A 12,698-nucleotide genomic window follows, 5' to 3' on the forward strand; every position below is an offset into this window, starting at 1 on the left:
AGTCCAACCAGACATTAGCCGCTTTTTGGTGAGCTTTAGCAACTCGTAGCCAGCCAGCATATAATCGGATGGGCGTTTTCTTTTGTTTCTTTCTACATATAATCATGATCACCAGTGAATTCGATCTGGAAACTTGGTAGTGCCAAATCGCCCAAACAAGTTCAGTACTCCACTGCTACGGCACGCAGCGGCTCGACGGCAGGGCACCAACACAGCAGCTACACCAACAGCCTTCCTTCGCCTGCTCCCCCAACTCCACTGCTCCGCTGAGCCGCCATGGCGGAGCTCGAGGCCGGGTCCATCTCCATGGCGGCCGGGGGCGGCGGCCGACTCCGGAACGCCCTGAGCGGCATGCTGTGTGCTTTCGCCCTCCTCCTTATCGGCGTCCTTGCCTTCTCCATCCGCCTCTTCTCAGTAAGATCCACGCCAACGTTCTCTAGATCCTGTGGCGAACTCCATGCCCGCCTCACATGTTGGTGTGCCGCAGGTGATCAAGTATGAGAGCGTGATCCACGAGTTCGATCCCTACTTCAACTACCGCGTCACTCAGGTCAGTTTCGGCGGCGTCACATTGTTGCCCACTGTCCGTTGCTCAGGTGCCTGTGGTGTGTAGCAGCACTGTGAAACTGAGCTCAAAGCGTAGCAGGACGCGTTGCTGTGTTTGCTCGGAGCGTTATTACATTCGAATTTTGGTAACTATGGCTGTAGGAAGCTTCGTTTACTTTCACATGGTAGTGGTATTAAGCGGCGAGAAAATTGGGACAAATGTTGGTTTTCTTTTCCCCAATGGAAGGGCAAAGCATCCTGGCCTCTGCATATGATTGGGGACTTGGGATGTACTCTCTCCGTTCCTAAATATTTGTCTTTCTAGAGATTTCAACAAGTGATTACATAAGGAGCAAAACGAGTGAATCTACACTCTAAAAATATGTCTATATACATCCGTATGTGGTAGTCCATTTGAAATCTCTAGAAAGACAAATACTCCCTCCGTCCCATAATATAAGAACGTTTTTGACAAAAACGTTCTTATATTATGGGACGGAGGGAGTATTTAGGAACGGAGGGAGTATTCTTTTGTGTAATTTGCAGCTTACGTTTTTGTACAAGTATTGATGTTCCATAATGTGTATGTATTTTTATTCGCTATATGTTTCCCTGCCTTGTCTCAGTTTTTGTCAAAGAGTGGAATCTACGAGTTTTGGAACTGGTTTGACGATCGAACATGGTATGGTTGCCACTTGCCGGGACACATGAATCATTCAGTATGCGTTATGAATGTTCGTCGTTTCTTATTGTTATTTGTATGTTATAGGTACCCCCTCGGACGTGTTATTGGCGGCACCGTCTATCCTGGTTTGACACTGACGGCAGGCACGATATGGTGGTATGTAAAATGTTTCATTCCATAGCATAGAGCAACGCGTTGTCGGACAGCTCTGAAAAACCGCGATTGCGCCTCAAGTGTTTTGCTTGTATAGGTTGCTAAACTCCCTCAACATCCCATTGTCGGTGGAGACTGTCTGTGTGTTCACTGCTCCGATTTTTTCGGCAAATGCTTCCTGGGCAACTTATCTGTTGACAAAGGTTGTTTTCCTGATATAAGAATCACATGTGCTTACACTAGTTCTACAACCACAGAAGTTCTGTAGTAACTATGTACTTTACCTTCCAGGAAGCGAAGGGTCATGGGGCTGGTTTAATGGCAGCAACTATCTTAGCTATGGTATTCTCTGTTTCTTTTATCTTTTCTTTGTGGAGGGACTGCTCAGTTTGGCCATGAGAAAATTAAGTTTTTTCTATATGCCTACCTGATTTATATTTCTCATTTTATACCTTGCTGCTTACACTTGTGTATTGGTACTTTGCTGTGAGTTCCAATGGACAAATGTCGGCTAGGTCTGTTCGTCCATTCGTTTGTGGGTAAATTAGAGAATGGGGATACTTTGATGCGATATTTCTGTTAGCTTTGTAAAAATTGCTTCCATATCTCCAACTGTATGAGCAAAAGCTTTTGTAAATTTGTGTCTTCATTCTTCCTAGCCGAATAACTTTTTCACAGCCCAATCCTCATTTGTTAGGTTATTCTCAATTATCTCTTTTCTGGAATAGTTGTCAAATCACTTCTCAGCCGATCAATGTTTAGGAGTTGAATTTGGCATTTCCAAACAAAGGAGTCATATTTTGGTCCTCTGGTTTGAGCTCCGGATGATTTTACGTCCTAATCATTTCAAGTGAGCTTATTTGGTTCTTCGACTTCACTATTTATCCGAAAAGCCTTCTGTAACCGACAAGGTTCATTTCTTACATGTCAAAAACAGGAAAATTCAGAGAGATTTTACAACTGTTTAATCACAAGAATCAGTATCTAAAAACTGAGAGCTGAATGATCAAAGCAGCTTCATTAAAAAAGTTGAGGTCCAAGAATGGCCTGGCCTGGGAAAATATGAAAAATAGGGACTGGAACACAAAGCTGAGAACCGAAATATTTCTGAATTATGAAGGTTGAAATTTCCTGTGAATAAAAATCCTAATGATCATTGAGCCATGGGGTAAGGCTGTGTTTTTCTCATTTATTTGGGATCTGCGACCATGAGACATCATCTTTCCTTTTTCTTTTTATAAATATGCCTACCTACTGCTACTATATCCTTATACACTATCTTGTAAATAGCACTTGATCGAGAAACTACTTACCATTCCTCCTAATACGCAGGTCCCCTCATACATCTCAAGATCTGTTGCAGGCAGCTACGATAACGAAGCTGTAGCAATATTTGCTTTAATATTCACATTTTATCTATATGTAAAGGTTAGGTTCTCAAAGCGTCCTTAGAATTTTAGGCCTTGTCCATTTTAACCTTCTCTTTGTGTCCTCAAGAAGATAACATAATGATGACTATGCAGACACTAAACACGGGGTCACTCTTTTATGCAACACTTAATGCTCTCTCTTACTTTTACATGGTAAGTTTTTCTTCGAAAATGTTTAGAATAGCTACAAGTTTCAGAAAATTCTTCACATTATACTGCATTTCCGCTTTTCAGGTCTGTTCCTGGGGAGGCTACACATTCATCATCAACCTTATCCCAATGCATGTTCTCCTGTGTATTGTAACTGGTCGTTATTCTTCACGACTTTACGTTGCTTATGCTCCCCTTGTAAGTCGATAAGTCTAATGGCTTACCGATTGGTTATGCACAAATGAACAGCACAGATTCTCATTATCATGATTAGCACCATGCAGGTTGTACTGGGAACACTTCTGGCAGCATTGGTACCTGTGGTTGGTTTTAATGCAGTATTGACATCAGAGCACTTTGCATCATTTCTGGTACACCAATTGATTATCTACCTACGCATGTGTTCCTTTTCCCCCCTTAAATTGTCTGATTTCACCCAATTTTTGTATATCTGTTAAAAAATTGCTACTCCCTCCAATCCATATTACTTGTCGCTCAAATGGATGTATTTAGCACTGAAATACGTCTAGATACATCCGTTTGAGTGACAAGTAATATGGATCGGAGGGAGTAATTGCTTTCTCTTTATTTCTGAAAATGATGATTGAATTCCAGGTGTTTATAATCCTCCACGTGGTTGCTCTTGTGTATTACATCAAAGGACTTTTAACTCCTCGGCTGTTCAAAGTGGCCATGACATTTGTACTAACGGTTGGCTTGTAAGTTTCTGATGTCAAAACCAGTTAATGTGCGTTAAAAGACGTGTTACACTTGATACTGGTTCATAATTTTGGCAGACCAAACATTTGTTTCTCATAAGTCAAAACAAAGTAGATGTTCTGTACACATTCTAATATCAAGGATTCCTGCAGAGCCCTTTGTCTCGCTGTAGTAGCAATACTTGCTGCATTGGTCGCATCTAGCCCAACAAAAGGTTGGAGTGGGCGCAGTTTGAGTCTACTTGACCCGTAAGTTCTCATAAAGTATTTGTTTGGCGCAAGACTTGTTCTTGTTTTTGTTTCACTGATAACAAAGCCTTCACTCTGGTTAACAATAAACATGACAATTTTAATTGGAACCACCTTTCCTCTGGATTTGGAGTTTCTAAAGAGATATGCTACCTTCTAGGTTTCCGCATTAGTACAAAAGAATTGTGATTTCTATTAGAGTGAATCCAGTTTTTACTCCATACGCTGACATTTTTGACACAAATTACCCCATTTAACAGTTTTTCATCCGGATTACCCCATTTAGTAAAAGTTTTGCCCCCGTTTAAAAAAATTACGAGTTTTTATCCCATTTAGTGATCTATCAGGTGAGCCCTGGTCATCAGGCACACATGACGTGCCACATCGCATTTTTTTTCTGGCATCTTTTCCCGTGCCTGAACCGGTCAAATGGCTTAGCCGAACACAGTTTTTTCTCACGGTCGGCAGATGTACGCACGTACCACTTTGCCTTGATAAATTACTTCTTCATGTCACGCAGCTCCTTGTTCATTGTTTCCACCTCATTCTTCTTCACGGCATTTGCTTCTGGAGCACTGCTATATGTATGACAGGCCTTATCCGATATTTGTATGATGATTTGGATCTGACCTTGCAGCATTTGGGCAAAGGAAATAAAGACCATTGGATTTAGCATCCTGCTAGTATCGTACAAGCAATTATCATATGTGCAGTAGTTCCGTTGCTTCTGGGTGTTGCATCGTACTAGGCATAATTCCATTGATGCTTTGTATGACAAAAGAACCACTGGAGAAGCTATCCACAACCTAAAATACTTTAAATGGGGTAAAACTGGCAAAACTTTTGTCGCATGGGGTAATTCGAATGAAAAGCTATTAAATGGGGGTAATTAGCGTAAAAATATCAAAGTAGGGGGTAAAAAATGGAATCCACTCTTTCTATTACCCACGATGTACTGATAACTTGAAATTTATTCTGTATACAGGATGTACATAATTCTGATTCCTGTTTATGATGAATTCTTCTTCTGTTTCTATATAAGTTGATGCCTTGAATTCCTTCGCTTTGTTCCATTCTGACAGAACATATGCAAGCAAGTACATCCCTATCATTGCTAGCGTGAGCGAACATCAACCACCTACCTGGCCTTCTTACTTTATGGCTATCAATGTGCTAGCCTTCTTAGTTCCTGCTGGGATCATAGTAAGCATTCATGTTTTGTTGGAAAATGGATTTTACTTCGTGTTTAGCATGGTTTTAATTAATTTGTTGCAACACAACCTGCAGTCATGCTTCTTACCTTTATCTGATGCAAGCTCATTTTTGGTCTTGTACTTGGTAACTTCAGTATATTTCTCTGGGGTAATGGTAAGTCATCACTGCTAAGACATTTACAGTACCGTATTGCTTTATTTATCAGTTGATAGTGATGTTAGTGCAATGTTAGGTACGACTGATGCTTGTTCTTGCCCCTGCCGTGTGCATTTTGTCTGGGATTGCTCTGTCAGAAGCTTTTAACGTCCTCACACGATCGATGAAATTTCAGCGCCCAATATCAGATGATACCCTTCCTACTGTATGATTATTTCATTAGTACTATTTTTCTAATATTCTTACCAGATTTAGTTTCTACAAAAGGTTTACTGATGTACTGTCCTGTCAAATTTAAGGCAGGAGATAGTACCCCAGGGAGTTCCAGTACAGCCACTATCACAACTTCCACGAAAAATGCGAACATAAAAAAAGAAAAAATGGGGACTATTTCAAAGGAAAGATCATCAAAGAAGAGTCGGAAGGAAACAGAATTGGTGGGAAGTTCTCCTGTTAGGCCCGAAAAGGAGGAGAAGCTTTGTGTACTGCCTTCTGAAGCATCTGCCATGGGTATACTGTTCCTGATCATGCTTTGTGGACTTTATGTGGTAAGGTATCTGTTTTCACTGGAAGCAGCATTCTCATTAAAAGTGACGCTATTACTCAACGATCCATTTTTGCAGATCCATTGTGTATGGGCAGCTGCAGAAGCATACTCTGCACCCTCAATTGTGCTGACATCACGTTCACACGACGGGCTGCATGTTTATGACGATTTCCGTGAATCTTATGCATGGCTGCGCCATAACACAGAAGTGGACGATAAGGTATGCCTTCGAATGGACCTACTCTGATCACTTGAATTGCATCATTCTGATAGAAAGATGGCAATGATTGCTGTAGGTTGCGTCATGGTGGGATTATGGTTATCAGACAACTGCAATGGCCAACAGGACCGTGATTGTAGACAATAATACCTGGAATAACACGCACATAGCGACAGTTGGGACAGCAATGTCATCCCCAGAAAAAGGAGCATGGGAGATCTTCAATTCCTTAGATGTTAAATATGTGCTTGTGGTCTTTGGAGGTTGATGTGTTTTGGACTTGCAGAAATAACAGTATTCTAAACAAAGTGCTTCCTGAATCCCGACCCCATAAAACCTGACGATTTTATTTTCAGGGCTTATTGGCTACCCAAGTGATGATATTAATAAGTTCCTCTGGATGGTTCGAATCGGAGGTGGTGAATTCCCTCACATCAAGGAACAGGATTACCTTGTGAGTGGTGAACTTGTGTTCTACAACTATCGTGCATATCATTCGGTAGTGTCGTGGTAGAAAACTAAAAATATCAGTTTGCATTCTAGTATAACATGTGGAAGAAAAGCACCATCAACTATGTGAAATTTCAGACTTCTTCTGAGTTATTATGTTATATTATTTCTATAGAGGGATGGCAACTACCGTGTTGATGCTCAGGGCACTCCAACAATGCTGAATTGCCTCATGTACAAGCTTTGTTATTACAGGTCTGTCAGTGCAAGGAAGTTACCATGCTGATGTATCACAATCATGGATTTTCTTTCACATTTGTTCTCCTTTGCATCTAGATTCGCTGAGACTGATGGCAAGGGGTTTGACAGAGCGAGAAGATATGAAATAGGAAGGAAGCATTTTAAACTGACCCATTTTGAGGAGGTACAGTGCTACTACTCTTCCCTCCAATCATTTAGAAACCAGAGTCCCCCTCGCAGCTTTGCTTGACTGCACCTGCAACGTGTTCATGTACCATATTGCTTAATGCAGGTTTTTACAACCCAGCACTGGATGGTTAGGATTTACAAACTGAAACCGCAAAAGAACAGGGTCCGAGGAAAGTTGAAACTGAAATTGAAATCTGTAAGCCAGACAACACTACAGCTTGCCTACAATCATGTATCCGTCCGATCCAAATTAATTGATGCAGCTTCAGTACAACTTTAGTACTTTTGAATCTTTAGCATCTTTTCCTTTCTTCTTGACTGCAGAGTTCGAAAACAAGTTTAATGCGCAAAGGGGCTGGAAAGAAGAACCCATGGCAGTAGTTGAATAGAGAACACATGCCCGCTATTACCCTTAAAGAACACAAACTCACTATTTGGCTTGCCCAAAGTTCCCGAGCTCGGGAAAATTACACGCTAACGAGAAGAACTTGGTTAGAGATATCCACATTTTTTGTATACTTTGCCGCGCGTCACATTTCTCTCTCTCTTGCACCTCCAGTGTGGTTCTGTGGTGCAAGGAGAGGAAAGCGTCACCCGGATGCAGGAGATTCCATTTCCCATATAGCAATTGAGTGAGAACTGTGTGAACAGCAGAAATTTTGAATTATGTCAAGGAGTGAACAGCTTGCTGCGTGCTGTATACAACGTTGCACCTCGGCATCATCGTCACCACTTCTCCCTCAGCAAAGCAAGTGCCTATGATACCTTGAAATGGTATGATTGGCACTGTGTTACAAAAGGTATTGTTGGCACTCAGTTTTAGAGTTGGCAGTCAGCAGCCTGATCATCATCAAACTTCTAGCTTATCCAGTTCATCTCTCGGCTTATTTTAGATAATCATTCCTATCTGACCTTTTTAAGTTGTTCAAACTTTTTACCTGCAGTTATATTTGAAGCAGTGAGGTCTAAAAATATGAACCCTTTTATCAAAGGGAAGGAATTATTCTGTATGCAGCATCCTAAGCCTGGATAAGCTGGAAGCCTTGATATTATGTAGAGTTTTGTCGGATTTAGGGATCCGGCAACCCTTGAGAGGTTCGAACTCTGGGGTGCGTGCGGAGATCTCAACCTGTCCAGCCTGCCTACTCGCGATCCTCCCTAGCCTAGCGCGTCAAGCTCAAGGAGACACAAAGACACAGAGGTTCGGGCCACCGTTGTGGTGTAATACCCTAATCCAGTGTGGTGTGGTGGATTGCCTCGAGGGGCTATGGATGAACTAGTACCGTGGATGAACAAGCCTCAGGAGGTGAGGTGTTCTTGAGTTGGTGTGGTGCTCTACTTGTCCTGATCTCGGTTCCTCCTCTATGGTGGTGGTTAAGTCCTATATATAGTGGCCTTGGTCCTCTTCCCAAATATGAGCGGGAAGGGATTCCACAACGGCGGGATTTGAAAGGGGACAAGTAGTACAGTCTATCCTAACAAAAGTAGTCTTCGCTTGCAAAAAGCCTCTGGTCGTGACACTGCGGTGGGCTCGGTGATGACCTCCGTCCTGCCGTCCTGGCGGTCTTGGTCTTGTTGCACCAGAATGGAAACCTTTGGCTGATTCCTCGGGACTCCGCGCCTGCGGCTTGCCTCCCTTGCACTGAAGAGGAAACCTGCGCTGTGCGCCCGCCTGGCGCCTGCCTGGCCTTGGTCGTCATGGCTCACGTCAGCTGAGCCTCATGAGGTAACTGCATAGAACTCTCCGCCCATCAGGAGCCCTCCTGAGGAGGCCACTTCCTTCGGGGGTCTTGGCGTCGTTCGCCTGGCGAGGCTTGGCCCCTCGCGAGGGTCTTGCTGTGCTGGTGTTGAGGCTGGGCCGTACCAGGCCGTCGATGAAGCCATGTGGTGGGCTGCAGGCAGGCAGGATTGGATACCCCCAAGTCCAGGACGCCGACAGTAGCCCCCGGGCCCAAGGCGCGCTCGGACTTGGCTTCCAGGCGAAGCCAAAGGGCAAGTGCGGAGCGCCGCGGGCCCTAACCACCTGCGGGCTTGATGACGCGTGGCGATTGATTGGACGTGGGCGACTTCGTTTCCCCACGCTGCCTCGGCAACTGCTTCCGTTTGACAAAAGGGGTGCCGCCTGCCGCCAGGCTTCCATTGTTCCTTCTTCGTCTTGCTCCAGATCCCCTTCTCCCCACAGCGGAAGAGCTCACCAGATCTGCTGATTTTCCACCAAATCTCCTACTTGATGGCCGCCGAGAAGACCACGGCTTCTTCCTCGGCTGCCGGCTCCGCCTGGTACGAGCCAGGGCTGCTGGCGCCCTGCGTAATCGGGGAGAAGCTCCAGACCACGCTCCTCCTAACGGTGAGCGACGATAATGAGTGGAAGAAGACCGCGTTCCGGGTCACCACCGCTGTGCCGGAGCCCGCGGGCAGCAACTTCTTCCCCTTCTTCATGCACAACGTCTTCTCGGGGCTGGTACCTCCATTATCCCCCTTCTTCGCCATCCTTCACCACTATGGTCTCCATGCGCTCCACATCCATGCCAACTCCATCCTCCTTCTGTCCCTCTTCGCCTTCTATTGTGAGATGTTCATGGGGGTGATGCCCTCCGTTGCCCTGTTCCGCCATTTCTTCTACCTTCGCAAGACCGGTGACAATCTGGTCGGGTGCATTGGTTTCGTCGCGGCGCGGGGTGGTAACGCAATCTCTCGCGCCGGGAAGAAAGTGGAGGATGCCATGAAGAGGTGGGTGTTGATGGATGCCAAGAGCTCCCAGAGCTCGCTGAAGCTGCCGACCGCATTCCCCGTCTCCGAGAAGTGGTGGCGTTCTGAGAAGAACACCGACCCTTCCCTGACGCCGTTCGTGAGGAAGATGGATAACGAGCTGAAGAACGCGAAGCTGACGGGGGCCATGCTCATCAGGGAGTTCCTGAAGCAGCGCGTCGCGCCGCTTCAAGACCGCCCCCGTCCCTTGTGGAAGCTTGGTGGTGATGACGACAAAATCCGCCTGCGCCGAGATCCCCTTCCCGAGGAGGAGCTGAACAAGGTGTTGCTCTACCTGACGGGAAAGGACCCGAGCGACCCTCCGGAAGGCTGGCTTCCGCTGTACTACCGTGATGATGCCGAGGAGGTTGTCGCGGCCATGCCTGTCTTCGACGAGCTCGGGTTCGTGCGGCTGGGGTCTTCCTTGCCGCCTACTACCTTGGTGCACCTCTCCTCCGACGGCCAATCCTCCGAGGCCACCGAGGATGAGGTTGTGGAAGAATCCTTTGCCCCGGAGCAAAGGGAGCTCCTGTGCGACCTTCCTGACGATGACGATGACGACGAGCCCCCGGTGGTGGAGGTGCCGCGCCCTCCAGGAGTCACGACGAGGTCTGGGGGTGGCCTCCTTGAAGCAGCCCAAGCGAGCGGTTGTGAAGAAAAGCAGGACCGCACTGATTTCTCCGGGCAGCAGCCCACCTTCGCCGACGCCGTCCCGGGCGGCGCCAACCGCAAGCTCTCCTGCTCCCAAGAGCTCGGCGCCAGCTGCTCCTCCCTAGTGCCCGTTGCTGAGCATGAAGAGGCGCTACGCCTTCGTCGACCAGTAAGTTTCTCCCTTAACCCTGCTTATTGGTTCTTGAAGCGGTACTGAGCGTCTTCTCCTGTCGTTAGACAACAGCCGTCGAAGAAGCAGAAGGAGGTACGGAGGTTGTCGCGGCTGCAAGCAATGAAGCGGTTGCCGCGGCCCAGGTGAAGAAGAGTGCCGCAGCCCCCGCAGCCCCAGAGGTGACGTCATCTCCGGAGGACGTGGATGCCCATCCCCATGAGGTGCCGGTGCCTTCGGCAGGCCTGACTCCTCCGGCACCCAGCCTTGCCGCGGCTGCTGAGGACAACCAGCCTCCGGAGCCCCCGGTCCTTCCTGAGGCTGAGGTTTCTTCTGCCTTGGCGCCGAGGGCGCCTCCTCCCTTGCCCAGCGCGTGGCCGAGTCATGGTGCTCCTGCTCCCTCCGGGACCCTGGAAGAGGCAAGGGCGGCGCTGGACCTCCTCCAGGGTGAACTTCAGGGCCCGGATCGTCGTTCGGCGCAGGGACGCCTGAGGCTGATCTCCGGTTGGCTCGAGGCTGATGCGTCTGTCCGCGCGGCCTGGGGCTCTGCGGAGGAGGCCCAGAAGGCGCTTGGGGTGGCCGCCACGGCGCGCGACCTGGCGCGGCAGGAGGCCACAGAAGCTGAGAACCGGTGCCGCCTGGCAGAGGCTGATCTGAAGGCTCTCCAGGACCAGCAGGCCGCCCAGGCCAGCCAGCTCCAGGAGCGTGAGGAGAAGCTGAAGGCCCAGGAAGCCGCCGTCGCCAACCAAGACGCCGAGGTGAAGAAGACGGCCTTAGAGCAGGCTGGGGAGCGCGACTGCCTAACGAAGCTGAAGGAGGAGGCGGAGGCAGCCCTGGCCGAGGCCAAGAAGGTGGCCGCCATGGAGCGCGACACCCTCTCCTTCCTCGAGGCACGCTTCCACAAGGCCCAGAAGGCGCTCTTTGGAGATGATCCCTCGAGAAAGGCAGTGGTGACGACCCCGAGGGAGAGCCCTGCTGCTCTGCTTCCTGAAGTCGTGGCGGTGCTCGAAGATGCTGTCGACGGGTTTGCATCCTTGGTGGAAAGCGAGGCACGCTCACTTTCTTCCTCGGCTCTGACGTGCGTCTTCAGCCATCTTTATCTCCAGGATGCCAGCTTCAACCTCTCCTCCTTCCTTACTCCGGTGGACGCCGACTCCCAGGATGCTGCTGCTGCCGCCGTGAAGAGCTTCGTGGACGCCTTGCTGAGCAAGTACCTGGTCGTTGGTCCTCTGACTGAAGCCGGTGGAACGGGTGACGCGCCTGGCGACGAGGCTTTGCTGGCGGGCAGCGGTGATACCCAAGTCTGAAGAGGTGGCCCGACGATTCTTCTCTTGCTTGTTTATCCTGCATCGTGCGACATGCCTCGGGAAGGCGTTTAGAACTATTTGCTTGGAACAATATGTCTTGTAATAACTAGATTATGCTCCTTCAGCTTTCCCGTTTGCTTTGTTGTTCTGCGTCGGCAGAGCCCGGCCCCGCGCGTACCTCAGCCGCGGTTGGGTCGTCCGGATCACCAGGACGAACCCAAGGGGTGAGGGGCTACGTGCCCAGTTAGGCTCCTGAGTCGCGATGCTCAGGAGTCCTCCTTCACGTGCGAACAACTTAGGAAAAGATGCAGGGGCAAGCCTTGGTGTTCTGCGTCGGCAGGGCCCGGCCCCGCGCATGCCTCAACCGTCGTTGAGTCATCCGGATCACCAGGACGAGCCCAAGAGGTGAGGGGATACGTGACCAGTTAGGCTCCTAAGACGCGATGCTCAGGAGTCCCCCTTGACGTGCGAACGGCTTGAAAAAGAAGGGTGACAACCAGGTCTTGGTGTTCTGCGTCGGCAGGGCCCGGCCCCGCGCATGCCTCAGCCGTCGTTGAGTCGTCCGGATCACCAGGACGAGGCCAAGAGGTGAGGGGCTACGTGACCAGTTAGGCTCCTGAGACGCGATGCTTAGGGGTCCCCCTTGACGTACGAACAGACCATCCTACCTTTTCCTCGCCGAGCTCTCTCTTGGGAGGGGTGCGCGAAGACCAGCCCCGTGAGGCCTGGCGAGGTGGGGTACGCCAGGCGTGACCTGAGCGTAGCCCCCGTGCCCAGCCCCCTCGCGCTACCTTCCTGAGGGAGAGCAGCACGGTGAGGCTAGTCACTGAGCCCGGAGGCTCCCTGAGGTTAATGCAGCCGTGAGGCCACCCCC

At 48.9% G+C, this 12,698-nt stretch overlaps 1 protein-coding gene across 1 annotated transcript; it reads left to right on the plus strand.

Annotated features, from left to right (window-relative positions):
- Window positions 1-9: 9 nt before the first annotated feature.
- Window positions 10-7,654, plus strand: LOC109758378 (dolichyl-diphosphooligosaccharide--protein glycosyltransferase subunit STT3A). The gene is made up of 23 exons (XM_020317228.4): window positions 10-414; window positions 488-550; window positions 1,173-1,228; window positions 1,316-1,387; window positions 1,482-1,587; window positions 1,676-1,726; window positions 2,717-2,812; window positions 2,908-2,967; window positions 3,049-3,162; window positions 3,249-3,335; window positions 3,580-3,683; window positions 3,837-3,932; window positions 5,015-5,135; window positions 5,220-5,300; window positions 5,380-5,508; window positions 5,603-5,851; window positions 5,927-6,070; window positions 6,147-6,333; window positions 6,427-6,524; window positions 6,696-6,775; window positions 6,857-6,944; window positions 7,053-7,145; window positions 7,274-7,654. The coding sequence occupies exons 1-23, from the start codon at window positions 277-279 to the stop codon at window positions 7,328-7,330; spliced, it is 2,370 nt and encodes a 789-aa protein (XP_020172817.1). The 5' UTR covers window positions 10-276; the 3' UTR covers window positions 7,331-7,654.
- Window positions 7,655-12,698: the final 5,044 nt, after the last annotated feature.

Source organism: Aegilops tauschii, chromosome 3, assembly GCF_002575655.3.
Source record: "Aegilops tauschii subsp. strangulata cultivar AL8/78 chromosome 3, Aet v6.0, whole genome shotgun sequence".
NCBI lineage: Eukaryota > Viridiplantae > Streptophyta > Magnoliopsida > Poales > Poaceae > Aegilops > Aegilops tauschii.

Excerpts from the sequence above, each read along its gene's own strand:
- LOC109758378 (XM_020317228.4), top strand. The coding sequence starts at position 277 with ATGGCGGAGCTCGAGGCCGGGTCCATCTCCATGGCGGCCGGGGGCGGC. Across the intron at positions 3,336-3,579 it reads AGCACTTTGCATCATTTCTG|GTGTTTATAATCCTCCACGT; the intron begins GTACACCAATTG and ends ATTGAATTCCAG. Across the intron at positions 5,852-5,926 it reads TGCTTTGTGGACTTTATGTG|ATCCATTGTGTATGGGCAGC; the intron begins GTAAGGTATCTG and ends CCATTTTTGCAG.